This window comes from Drosophila ficusphila, unplaced genomic scaffold (assembly GCF_018152265.1).
Source record: "Drosophila ficusphila isolate 14025-0441.05 unplaced genomic scaffold, ASM1815226v1 contig_412, whole genome shotgun sequence".
Taxonomy (NCBI): Eukaryota; Metazoa; Arthropoda; class Insecta; order Diptera; family Drosophilidae; genus Drosophila; species Drosophila ficusphila.
The window spans coordinates 303,235-316,685 of NW_025064326.1; the positions used below are offsets into that span (position 1 = coordinate 303,235).

Here is a 13,451-nt window from a genome sequence, read left to right on the forward strand (position 1 = left end):
TTAAGCCGGCAAACTGCCCAATTTCTCTGTTTCTTTCCGTGTTCTCCCTCCGGGAGTTTCGCTCCACCAGATCCAAGTGCAGCTGTACCCAAATCGCACTGGATTTCCCACTGGGCCGCCGCTTTGTATGTGTTTTCGGTCAGCTGTTTGGAGCAGCAGAACGCCAACGCACACGTAAACGCCATGCGCACTACCCCACAGACACACACGCACGAAAAGATTGTGAGTGTGTGCTAGCACATGAACTGAGCACCGAACAAAACGAGAGAGAGAGCACTTCCCCATTGACGAAACCCAAGTAGTATCTCGCAGATGGCAGTGGTACCGCTTTCTGCACTCCGATGATGTACAAGGTGTTCTTAAAAACTGATGAGTAGGAAAAGTAATGTATACTAGATGCACCCACCAATTCGAAGATGTTCTAAGCCAACTATTCCGCTGATTAACAAGCCCATGAGTGTATGCCAGCACCAAAGTATCTACTGTTAGGTACGAGTATCTAGGTACGCCAGCACTGGCAGTATCTGAGCGCCCGCTCCGCTCCCTCACAGATACAGGTACTCGGGCGGAGCGGAAAGCGCTCTCGGCTGGCAGCTGGTGGCTGGTAGCTTAGCAGCCGCCGCAGCAGCTCCGCAGTTTCAGATTCAGTTTCAGTTTCAGTTCTTCGTCGTTCGCTGCCTGATTGTAGTTGCCTCCTGCGGCACAGCGGGATTTGGCCAGGAATCGAGTCCAATCGGAACGGATCGGATCGCGGTGAATAAAAACTCGTTTCGCCCCGCGAAAGACACACTTTGCGTGTTCCTGGACTGCGCGCTGCCATCTGGGACCGCTGCTCTCCCGTAGAACCGCCCTCGCCCTTGTGGCGGATTTGAATAGCTGGCGTTGTTGTTTGTTTGTTTGCTGCCTCAACCATAACAAAGAAGACACGGGCACGGGCACGAGTGCCTCTGAATGTGAACGCGCTCCGAGCGGACCAAGTGCCCAAAAGTATCTAACGTGTGCGGCAGTGGAAGCGGGAGCGGGAGCGTGAGCGGAAGCGGGACTGTGAACTATCTCTTCTGGCAGTGGCCAAAAAGACATAATGCTAATAAACCAAAAACACGTTTTATGCCGTTCGTGTGTCGCTCTTCTCGGAAAAAACCCTCATCATAATCGAAACACAAATCCAAAGGTGAGCGCTCGGGCAAGAAGTGATTCCAGTGAAGTAATTGCGTCGTTCGAAGACACTCTGCTTTTGCTCCAGTCTGCAGTCGCAGCTTGGCCAACCCAACCCCGAGCAACTCCGTCGACAACCTCCCCCTAGGTAGACCCATATGTATCTTTAGCGCTTACTGCGTTTGTATCTGTTAAGAGCGCCTGCGCTCTCCGACGAAGAAATTTTTGCAATGTTCTCCGGCGGCGGTGGCTGTTGTTTTCAAATGTTTGTGCCGCGCCAGTTGTTAATAGCACATGACACATCTGAACTGGCCAGGAGCCCCAGGTTCAGGTGCTCCGACCCCCGGACACCCTGGTCGTTAACCAAAGCCAGATCAGGCCAGAGAGACTCGCAGGGGTCGGGGACTCGGGCGCGGAGACTGACCTACTTCGATTGCGGTTAGGGTAGGACCTCATCTCGGGTCATCCACCCACGAAATCCGCGGGGAACGTGCGAAATTCCGCGGGCCAACAGCTCGAAACGTCGCATGGTCCGGCGGATTGATCCCCAGATTAGACAAACCGCAGCTGTGCGTGGCCAGTTTCGAGTGGCGGCCCCGAGATAAGAAGTCGATGGCCGCCAACAGCTGGCAGTCGTATAGTCGCAGTCGTATAACCCGTAGTAGGTGCGATTACGCGCCTTACATCTCCGGCGATTAGCGAAAGGAAGCCCGTCCAGTAGCAGGAAGCCTATCGCCCCGCACATCTAATCGCGATTCGAACTGCAAACAAATCTGTAATAAATACCCGTGTACACTGGCAGAAAACCACGACCCCTGATCTAAAAAACACCTTTGGGATAAACAAAGGCCGCGAAGGTGTTTATCGAATACCGAAGTAAACAAGAAATCTTAACAGGCCGTAAATACCCAACATCACAATTCACCGCGTAATTTCTAAATGAGTTTGAGGTGTTTTTTTTTTTTTTTTAGCGCACTTTAAGATTTTTACAGAACTAAGCCCAAGTGATTATATAAATTTAAAAAAACGCTGAGCAAAGCTTTTAATCAAATTAGATAGAAATCCGATAGGAATTACTAAGAACCCTTGTTTCGGCGCGGTGTAGGAGTAACTCGGAAACCTCATCGTTAAACGGTAAGCGACAAATCTTATCAGACGGCCACCTGCAAAACTGAGTCCAAGTGCAGGCAACCTCAGCTGCTGTGGACTTTGCGAGTGTTGCGGATCCACCGAGCGACCAGCAGCAGCAGCAGCAGCAGCAGTACCTTTTCCGGCGGTGCGGGAGCACTGGGCAGCGGTTCTTGGCCGGACAGCTGTTGGCGAAGCCGATTGTCTGAGCCCTCGAGTGTCTGGCATTGAATTGAGCGTTTATCGGGCGAGCTCGGCAATTGTCGGGGTTCTCAACTGGGTCTCAGCTCAGTCTGGGTCTCTGTGCGCTGTAATTAGAAATTCATGCTGCTGGCCCAGCTGCCATTGAGCAACCTCCGGCGCTTTGGGAGGCCTTTCGAAGGGGGCGGTGGGCGGAGGGCGGCACTTTCTGAGCTGTGTGATGTAATGTGGCGAGTGTGTGAAGGGAACGTTTAAGAGTGCTCGAAAGTGCGTGTCTGTGTGGGTGCGCCAAATCAATAGACGATTCCCAACGAGGTGTTGGCATCATTTAAATTATGCTTGATTTGCATCGCTTTCCCATTTCCCTTCCTTTGCAGAGCTGAACTGAGGTGAAGCAACCTACGCTACTCGAGTACTTCCAATGCAGATGCCAATCCTCGGTGTATTCTATTAACAGGAGAGTTCAAGAGTCACAAGTATACGTCACAAGCCAAGCTGAATCGAGCATAGGTCAAGTGAGCCCAATGCTGACGCCAGTCGCCAATTGCAGCAGCAGCAAGTAAACAGATTCTCAAAGGAAACCACACGCACCAAGCCATGAACGAGCTGCAGGCCTCCAGTGTCCCGCTGGTGGACAAGTGCTCCTCCCACGCCGTCATACTGCCGGCCGCCAAGAGCCCCAACAAGGTGTCTGATTCAGCGGCCCCAACTGCGCCCAACGCCGTTCTCTTCACGAGCGGCAACATGTCCCTATCTACGCTCTCCACCGGCAGCAGCAACCCCAATCCAAAGCAGGAGCCAGTGCCCCTCCTCAGCCAGCTGAAGCTGACCAACGACCTCAAGAAGAACAGCCATGGGTAAGTGTCCAGCTCCTTCATTCCTTCAGGGGAAAAACTCACACTGATGCCCTGAACATTGTACCTTTTAAACAATCACTTCTGGATTCTATACTGTAATTGCATTATCCGGGATTAGGGGCGAGTGGGGATTGGGGATTGGTCACCCAGACTGCTGGGACCTCAGCCGTGGGTACAGAGGAACTGAATTGAATTAGGTCCCCTGGCCCTGAGCTGCCGTATAGAATTGCACTCGCTCCTGCGGACAGCCTGCGATTTCCGCTCGTGTAAGCCAAGGCCATCGGCTTCCCTGCGGGAGAGTGGGTGGGCAGAAGGTGGCCAGGTATCAGCTAACTTATCATGGCGTCACAAGTCACTTTCCGCTGAGGTGACACTTCTATTTCAGACACCTCTACGCATGACCATTACACAGACCAAGGGCGGGAGTTCGGAGTTCGGGCATGAGCTATTAATAAGATCGTCAAGTCAAAATTAGCACGCATCTGTAATGCCTGTATCTTCCTTCCGCTGGAAAGTGCCACCTGCCACGAATCAAGGTGTGCCGGAAGAGAAGGAAGGAGCAGAGGCGCTGGAAAATCGATGGCTCTACTACGTCTCACATATCGCGTGTCGGCATCGAAATGGTGCCAACCACGCCCCCGCAGGAGCTATGCACAGTTCCTAAAAATTTAAAGTGTCTTCGCAAGCCAAGTCACTTTGCACAAAAATGGGTCTTTAGTCTGGTTCTTGCATTACAATTGAGAACCTTAAGGCTCCTTCATCCCATGCAGCCTTGAACTGGTTTCCAGCGCCTTAATTAAAATGCAAATGGAAAATCTATTAGAACATGAACACGCCCACCAACTAATCAATGCAGGCCCAATGTAATTAAACTTTTGCTGGGCAGATGGGGCCTTCAAGGACCACCTCTGAATGCTGCACACTCTTAGCAATCAGGTGAGCTGCAGATGCCAGGATTCGTGGGCAACCATCGGGAAAGTAGCCACAAGGAGCACCTTCATAGCCGCCTAGCCTACGTGTCCCTTGGCCCCTCCCCCCTCCGTCGACACCGCCATAAATAATAAGCCACAAGCAAACGCACATGAGTGTGGCAAGGGAGAAGGAGAAAAACATACTTCAGTGAATGAAACGCCGCCAAATGGCAAGAGCGGTAGAGGCCTGGCAAACAATTGAAGGGGTCTGGGATCGAACACCGAAAGGAGGTTACTCTCCTCTTGACGTTTCCTGTTTTAAGCAATCCATTCCCCGAGAAAACAAGCTGTAAAAGTTTAAGATGTTTCGGTATTTACACGTTTTTCATGCCCCAAAGACTGCGGCCATGTCTTAATATGTTTGTGAGCCGTTTAGTCTGTGTAAATGCGAGAATGTTTTGTCGAAACAGCAAAACGGAATCAAGCAACCTTACGGTCTAGCGAAGGGACCTTTTCCCGAGGCAGGGTGAGCGGGGCAGGACCTCTGGCAGGGGGGACAGTCGAGGACCTCGCGGCGCCGCGTGCCGGGAAAAATCGAACAAGCGCCAAGCTGTCCAACGTCGTGCCGCAGTCAGCAGTTGGACTCCGTTCGGCTTTTAGTCCTGCGGCAACATCGCGTCTGTGTGCGGCACTCCGTCAGTTTGGTTGCGCCTTAAATATTTATGTGCTTATTAGAACGGATAGAACGGTTCTCCCGCAACAAAAAGTCGGGGCTGAAAACTACCCGCGGCTCTTCACGTGGTCGCTTTGCGGGCGATTCTGGTTTTGCAAAGTGAACAACACACGACGAGTTCGCCGGTCGGTTATGTAACGTGAAGTTGCGGCAAACTCAAAAGCGACAAAGGCCGCACTGCTGTGTTGGACTTGGCGGCGTCTCCAAATATTTTCTCTGTCGAATGACAACCTGTGCATCCTTGAGTCGCTCGGGCGACCGCAAAAGTCAGCCAGCCAACACTCGAGGCATGTTGACCTTCTCCCCGATTCGAGGGCACGGAAGGCAGCAGCAGCAGTCCCGGACAGGACCTTCTCCCACGCTCGCTGTGCCCGTCGAATGCCTGTCCTCCGCCCCACCTACTCGCCCACCCACCCACGCCCTTCCGTCGACCACAAGCCGCCCACACATCCGTTTCCATATTTGATTGGCCTTGCCGCGTTTCCTAATAGCTGAAAGGGCCAGGAATTAAAGCCACATGATTGTTCCCATGCGTGGGGCTTTGATTGTCGTACCTTCGTATTTTAAATAACACTGCAGGGTCATTTTGTGTGTGGTACATGAGTATAACAGCTTTTTAACCAGATTCAATCAATATCGGTAACGTTTAAATTATGGATTTCAAACAATAAGCCCTGCCACTTGTTTAATTGAGCTCTCCTTGGACTTCTTCAAGACGCTCGTTCCTTCACATACGAACCTCTCAGCGAAAAGTACACTCAAAACGATTTCGATTTCGCGGAATCTTAATTGACTTGCTTGGGGAACGGAGAACCGCGCTCCTACTGTTCTGTCCAAGATACCATCGTTGGCACACTTGCTGTTTTCATATTTTTATTAATTGCGACGAACCGCCTGTGTCCCGCTCCTGCTAGTGTGGCGTTTATGAGCCGCTTAATTGTCGTTAAGCGGGATGATCTAACGCCAGCTGATATTTCCGGTGGTGGCGGCTAATCAGAGCGAGCGCTCTGTAACTAGGGCCGCGGCCCAAGGCTCGGGAGCCAGAAAGTGTAAGCCCGAAAGCAGAACGGCAGCAGTTCAGCTAGCAGATATGCATTACTAAGTAACCAGCAGCAGCTGCTTAATGCTTTATGGCGGCTATCAATCAATTAGGTAGGGCCGCAATCGATGCCCGAACCTGGCAACAATTACCACGCACTCTGATTGATAAGCAATCGAAGACCGAAGACCCGGACCCGGAAGGGATTGCGTGGCTGACTTCATTTGAATCCAATTGAATGGCCAATTCAGCAGCAGAGTTGCGCAGAATTTCCCACCTCGCACTGCCCCCGGGGAATTCTGAGTGCATTTTCGCAAGACAAACTGCCCCGACTTCGTCGAGTCTTCGTTGAGTGCGTGCCAGCGTTCGTTGGGTTCGTTAACATGCACTCCGGGTGCATGCGCACTCGAAATGTACTCGCTCTCGGTGCTCGTGCACCCAGATATTCGCGGGAAGCGATTCGCAACCGAAGCCAAAGCCAAAGCCCCCCGATACACCGATACACGGATACTGCGGTACAACGATACTGGGGCCACACAGAGCCACATTTATCGTGCTGAAAGAGGCCAAAGCAACCAGAACACAACAAAGCAAAGCAAAGCAAAACAAAACAAATCAAATCCGAGCGGAGCAGAAACAACTGCGATGACGCCGAAATCGCCGTTGGAGAGTGTTGGTACTAGGCTCTCGACGTATCTGTATTCACTTAGCGTGGCCCGCAGCCAACAGCTGACTTCCCGCGCCTCCGTCTCCGCCTTCGCCTTCTCCTAAATGTCTTGCCATTACGCTCGCCTCGAAATTATAGAATTATTAAAGCGGATTCCACTCTGTAATTGGCCACTCTATTCAGGGAGAACTGTCCATTAAATTCCCGCAACATCCGCACTTACGCTGCAATCCGAGAACATCTACTTATAATCTTAGCAACTAATATATTTTGTTAGCGAACTCTCCCACTTTTATTCGCCTAACCGTTGGCAAACAAGAATATTCTGAAGTCGCTGGCTAGACACACTGACCTTTAATCCCCTTACTGGATATTGCTCGCTTTGGCTCATTGAGGGGCTTCCCAATCAATCAATTTCCCCAACTAGCTCAACGAATTTGCACCCGAAAGATGTAATGTTAATTGGCGTTGGCCGCTGCAGTCGCCGGCGTCGGCGGACTTATCAATCGAAGTCGGCCGGCCGTCGGCATGCGACCAAGCAGCCACTAATGAAAACGCACTCGGCACTTCGGCCCAAGGTATGGGCAGCCGCATCTGGCAGGCGTTTCATGAATGAAACAAAAACCAGACCGAACTTTGGCCTTTCCAGCGTGGAAGGGGTGAGTGGCTGAGTTTGTAGGTGGTTGGTTGACAGCTGTGGGACAATGGAAGTCATTGGGCTGCGCACGGAAGGGGCCACGAGTGCCAAACCTTGCTGATTGATCCATTGATTGACTATTCAGGTCACCTAGGGGCGGCATCATGAGCCGCTGAAGAGCGCGGCGCGAAGGGGAAGGGAATCGGTAATGGAGCTGACACTCACGCGCTGCGTCAGCGCCGGGAGCGGGGGCCTCCAGAACTCCAGCTTCGAGGCCTCGGCCTCCCAGTCGCAGGCGGATGTCAACCGGCGGAGGTCCGCCTACGCGGCTGCCTATGCGGAGATGCTGCAGGAGGCGGGCCGCAACGAGCAGCGGCGCTCCATGTCCTTGATCCAAGCCAGGCTCACGAAGAACGGCTGCTGCGTGAGCTCTCTGCAGAGGAGGCCCGAGGACGAGATGGCCAGTTGGCTCAAGTAGGAATTGCGGAGTCGCTCGGATCTGCTGTTCACTACAACCCGCTAAAACAACTCCACTCTCTCCTCCTTTCAGGTCGCAGAACAACCTCTGCAACGGCGGCGTGGGCGGCAACAACCACGCCCTGGCCCCCAAGGTGGCCAACAACAGTGGCGGCAGCCCCAATGGCCAGAAGAAGGGCACCATCGCCCTGTCCCATCTGCCCCAGAGGCCGCCGGTGGACATCGAGTTCTGTGATATATCCTACTCGGTGGCCGACGGCCACAGGCGGGGCTTCAAGACCATCCTGAAGAGCGTGTCGGGAAAGTTCCGGAACGGCGAGATCACGGCCATCATGGGACCTTCCGGCGCCGGGAAGAGCACGCTGATGAATATCCTAGCCGGATACAAGTAAGTCAAGTCACCCCTCGAAGGCTCAGTTAACAACTTAACTTACAAAATACCGTAACTTCCCAAAGGACCTCCCAACTGAGCGGCTCGGTGCTGATCAACAGCAAGGAGCGGAACCTGCGCCGCTTCCGCAAGCTGTCCTGCTACATCATGCAGGACGACGTGCTCATCGGCAACCTGACCGTGCGGGAGGCCATGATGGTGGCCGCCAACCTGAAGCTGGGCAAGAACATGATCAGCTACGCCAAGGTGGTGGTGGTCGAGGAGATCCTCGAGACGATCGGCCTGAAGGAGTCGGTCAACACGCTGACCTGCAACCTGTCCGGCGGCCAGAGGAAGCGCCTCTCGATCGCCCTCGAGCTGGTCAACAACCCGCCCGTGATGTTCTTCGACGAGCCCACCTCCGGCCTGGACAGCTCCACCTGCTTCCAGCTCATCTCGCTGCTGCGCTCGCTGGCCCGCGGGGGCCGCACCATAGTCTGCACGATCCACCAGCCGTCGGCGCGGCTCTTCGAGAAGTTCGACCACCTGTACCTCCTCGCCCAGGGGCAGTGCGTCTACGAGGGCCGGGTGCGCGGCCTGGTGCCGTACCTCTCCTCGCTGGGCTACGAGTGCCCCTCCTACCACAACCCCGCCGACTACGTCCTCGAGGTGGCCTCCGGCGAGTACGGCGAGGCGGTGCCCAAGCTGGTGGAGGCGGTCAAGAGCGGGGCCTGCAAGAAGTACGCGCACAAGGACTACGGGCTCACCCTGGCCCAGAGGGGCTGCCACAACGTAATCGTGAAGGGGAGCGGCAGCGGGGCGGGCAACGCGGCGGGCAACGCAGCGGCCACCCTCACCCTGGAGGACGAGAAGCCCCCGCTGGCGGAGCTGGAGGAGCGGCAGGCGGAGCCCACCGGCGGCGAGGAGGCGGAGCTGAAGCCGCCGAAGCTGGAGACGCAGCAGTCGCAGAACTCGGACTGCAGCGTGGTCAATATGCCCACCGCCGCGGTGGACGACAGCTGCAGCTTCAGCTCCTCGAAGGGCACCCACAACGCGGTGGGCTCGGGGTCGGGGGGCCCCAGCGCCGTCGTGGGCTGCATGACCTCGCTGCTGGACTCGCACGAGAGCGTGGTGACGCTGCCCAGCAAGACGGGCTTCCCCACCAGCGGCTGGACGCAGTTCTGGATCCTGCTCAAGCGCTCCTTCCGCACCATACTGCGCGACAAGATGCTCACCCACATGCGGCTCTTCTCGCACGTCATCGTGGGCGCTATCATCGGGATGATCTACTACGACGTGGGCAACGAGGCCAGCAAGATCATGAGCAACGCCGGCTGCATCTTCTTCGTGTCCCTGTTCACCACCTTCACGGCCATGATGCCCACCATCCTGACCTGTGGGTTGATCGATTTCGAGGTTGCGGGTTGGCGCTTCTAATCTGGAATCTTTAATTCGCAGTTCCCACTGAGATGTCGGTGTTCGTGCGGGAGCACCTCAACTACTGGTACTCCCTGAAGGCCTTCTACTTCGCCAAGACCATAGCGGACATGCCGTTCCAGGTGGGCACTCCTCCATAGTTCTAATTGACTAGTAGTTCCTCAATCCACTGGGTCCTCCTTCTGCAGATCGTCTTCTCCAGCGTGTACTGCCTGGTGGTCTACTACCTAACCTCGCAGCCCATGGAGCTGGAGCGGGTATCCATGTTCGTGCTCATCTGCGTGCTGAACTCGCTGGTGGCCCAGTCGCTGGGCCTGCTGATCGGGGCGGGGATGAACATCGAGACAGGCGTGTTCCTCGGCCCCGTGACCACCATCCCCACGATACTGTTCTCCGGGTTCTTCGTGAACTTCGACACCATTCCGGGCTACCTGCAGTGGGTCACCTACGTGAGTTACGTGCGCTACGGATTTGAAGGTGAGCTCGATCCTACCAGTTGCACCACGAAAGCCCTATCAACACGCAATGTTTCAGGTGCAATGGTGGCCATCTACGGAATGGACCGCGCCAAGATGCAGTGCAACCAGATGTACTGCCACTACCGCGTGCCCAAGAAGTTCCTCGAGGAGATGTCCATGGACAACGCCCTTTTCTGGGTGGACGCGGTCGCCCTCATCGGAATCTTCTTCGCCCTGCGCATCATCGCCTACTTCGTGCTGCGATGGAAACTGCACATGATCCGCTAAGCGGATGGTTCGGGGACTTGTTCATAGACTAGGCTATCATTACTACCATACGTTAGACCACCTGTATATAGAAGGCGCACGGAAGGTTGGGGGAATGTAGTTTAGGGAGCTAAGGGAGAGTGGGTTCGGTGGGTTCAGTGGGTTCAGGAGGGCAGGATTGTAGCTAGGCGTAGCCTTACCGCATTCTTCAATATCTCCCGTCGGGCTTTTTACGTTTATACAGACAGACACACACCCACACACTCGTAAGCACAAGCATTGTGTCGGTATCTAGAAGACGATTCTAAATATATACCCATGGATATATATACACAAACAGTAGCTGTTCTGCATACCAAAACGAATGAAATTTACATAGATTTATATATGCATAGGAGGACCCACGTAGAGCACCACTAATACACACTTTAATCGAGGTATAATTCTTGTGACCAAGCAGAAAAGAGTCTGAACTTAAGTAGGTTGAAAACATAACAAATTGGGGCAAGATTTTCCGATCGGAATCCAAATCGAAGCAGAATTCAACACACGACTTTCTCCCAACGTTCTTCACTCCGTCCCTATGTTGTACTATTAAATTCAACTTTCTCCAATTATTTGGCAACCTTTGCGAACCGAGAGAGAACCAGCGTGCAATCGAACGGAAGTTGAGGCGAGAGTGGAAAGCGGAAACGGAAACCATTCCCTTGTGATAGAAAGCGGTGCAGTCCGGGTTGGAAAACCATTTCACGGACAGGGAAGTTTGAAAAAGGATAAGGCCCTGGCCATCTGGTGATATAAAGCAATTCCTATTATTACGAGCACGTGCAGAGGCGGTGAGAAGCAATCGGATTTGTGTTAGCTACGCGTATTTGTGATTATTCATTTTAATTTAGTACATGTTTAGTTTAATTTTCTACGTCTACATTTATCATGCCAAAATAAATGCAATTTTCATTTTGACCGCACACTCTCCTTCCTTTTTAAGACCCTCCCAAATAAATCTTAAGTTAAAAACAAAGTAGATCATAAATCTGATCCATATCGGTGTTAATGTAGGGTTGGGACTATAAGTGAAATCCAAAAATAAAGGGAGTTAAGTGCCCAAAATCATACAGTGGGCAGATTAAATTGTAAAATGTTAAAAAATACACCTTTAAGCATGTCGACCATACATGTTTTCTTTTTTGTTTATTTTTAATTTTTTAAATATTGTTGTTCGAATGCGCGGTATCTTTATTTAATGCATTGATTTATGAGAATATGAGAACAAATATGTTGTTTATCTTACATTTGACAGTATAGCCGCAAAACTGTCGAACAGGTTTGAAATGCATTGTGCCGATGGTTGAAATGAAAATTGAACTCATTTTGAGCGGAAATCGGTAGCGGCAAATATAAGAGTAATTGTAGAATACCCGTCTAATAAGCAATCCGTTGAATATATCTGTTGTATATGACGTATTGTATATTTCGGTAGATTGTAGCGCATTGTACATTCAAGTTAATGAATGGTCATTATTGTACACAAATCCATACAGATAACTGTCAGTATCTAGAAGAGTACTTTTAATAAAGAGCCCAGAACATCATCAAGCCAAGTTAAAAATCATGTTCAATGTCGTAAAGTAAGTTCGTTGAAAATAACGCTTAGGGCCTGGTTTTTATTTAAAATGTGCAACCAACAATCTACATGTCATATACATAAATACATGGTTCTTGAACTGGATGAACCATAAGGTTCATGTCTACGCTACGCGTGCAAATTTCCCAACAGATGTCCAACACAACACAATAGTCAACAGAGGGGGCTGCCAAAGCGCTCAGATAATATTATATTGCGGAATTCGGCCGCTGGTATCCCCACTTTTTAACATTTCCCATGATTCCAAAGTAGGGCCCGAAAGTAGCTCCAAAGTTCCACATATTCAAGAATTTTTACCCGATCTCAAAGTGACATACCTCAAAACTTTTGTAATTTAATTCTCAATGCAGATCCTGTGGCATACCTCTAAACGTTTCTTAGAGAATTGTTGAAGAAACTGCATTCAAGATTTTCCATTCTAAGATGGTCGATATTTTGACCCCTGTTCATGTCAGATTTTTCCAAGTTTTCGATAATGTTCCTTGGATGGCCCTCTACAGCACTTCCAGATCCCATAACTTGGCCAATTTTAATGCCATTCCAAAGTGGCATACCTCTAAACGTTTCTTAGAGAATTGTTAAAGAAACTGCATTCAAAATTTTCCATTCTGAGATGGTCGATATTTTGACCCCTGTTTATGTCAGAACATGAGCTTCGCTCTTGTTTCGAGTTTATTTTGCAATGTAGTAGAATGGCCATAAGCTGTAATTCCTCAGCCCATAACTTTACACTTTTTTCTCAATTTTAGATGGGAATAAGCGCTAAAGACTAGTGGCATTATTCTAAAACAATCTTTTATCTTTTCCATCAAATATGTTTTTCAATATAACCCTAAAGAAGATAACAGAGAGGTCGAAGTTGGGAGTAGGAGTGAAATGGCAGACCCAATGTCACCGGTCAAACGGATTGATTTTTATTGGCTTGTTGCTTTTTCGATTCGCTGATAAATTGTTAATGTCTCTGTACACAGACACACACAATCAGGACCGGCCATAGAAACACTCACATGTGCTGGTAAAATGCAAACGCTGCAAATTTATTATTTATGTGCCGCTAAGCTTTGTGCGCATATCCGTGGGGCAGGGGGTAAAGGGTGTTGTGGGGTAGGGCCTCCCTCAACATTTTTAGCGATGCAGATTCTCTAGAATAAAGTACACTGAACTCTTAATAGCAGACTTGGTATTCTGACACAATGAATGTAAATAGTAATTATGAATAATTTAACAACATGAATAATCTAGACTGTACCCAATATAGTACAAAGTAATTTAATATACCTTCCAGAAATAGCTTATCAGGCTTCCTACAAATTGGTCCAGTGCAGTCCTGCAGGCAAATTATATTATTTTGGGCCAAAAGTTTCGGCCCGTCGTATAAAATTCCATTTTATGTGTGCGCATAGAAAATCCGTCCACTCCTGCGGGACAGGACATATACAGAGGGGGAGAGAGAAACACCCCAGTAGTAA

General features: G+C 51.0%; 1 protein-coding gene across 3 annotated transcripts; it reads left to right on the plus strand.

The window, feature by feature from the left end:
* Positions 1-649: 649 nt before the first annotated feature.
* Positions 650-11,300, plus strand: LOC108091516 (ATP-binding cassette sub-family G member 4). Of its 3 annotated transcripts, none has more exons than XM_017190773.2 (7): positions 650-1,171; positions 2,862-3,341; positions 7,879-8,193; positions 8,262-9,571; positions 9,634-9,734; positions 9,801-10,089; positions 10,147-11,300. In XM_017190773.2, the coding sequence occupies exons 2-7, from the start codon at positions 3,082-3,084 to the stop codon at positions 10,356-10,358; spliced, it is 2,487 nt and encodes an 828-aa protein (XP_017046262.1). In that variant the 5' UTR covers positions 650-1,171; positions 2,862-3,081; the 3' UTR covers positions 10,359-11,300. The 3 variants fall into 3 exon arrangements, with proteins under 3 accessions (XP_017046262.1, XP_017046263.1, XP_017046261.1); XM_017190774.2 differs by lacking the exon at positions 650-1,171 and adding an exon at positions 1,194-1,303; XM_017190772.2 differs by lacking the exons at positions 650-1,171; positions 2,862-3,341 and adding an exon at positions 7,506-7,802.
* The last annotated feature ends 2,151 nt before the right edge of the window (positions 11,301-13,451 follow it).

What these genes read in the sequence shown, in the direction of transcription:
- LOC108091516 (XM_017190772.2), top strand. Translation starts at nt 7,537, where the DNA reads ATGGAGCTGACACTCACGCGCTGCGTCAGCGCCGGGAGCGGGGGCCTC. An exon ending in GATGCCCACCATCCTGACCT is followed by an intron (nt 9,572 to 9,633) that starts GTGGGTTGATCG and finishes TTTAATTCGCAG; the next exon opens with TTCCCACTGAGATGTCGGTG. An exon ending in CGTGCGCTACGGATTTGAAG is followed by an intron (nt 10,090 to 10,146) that starts GTGAGCTCGATC and finishes GCAATGTTTCAG; the next exon opens with GTGCAATGGTGGCCATCTAC.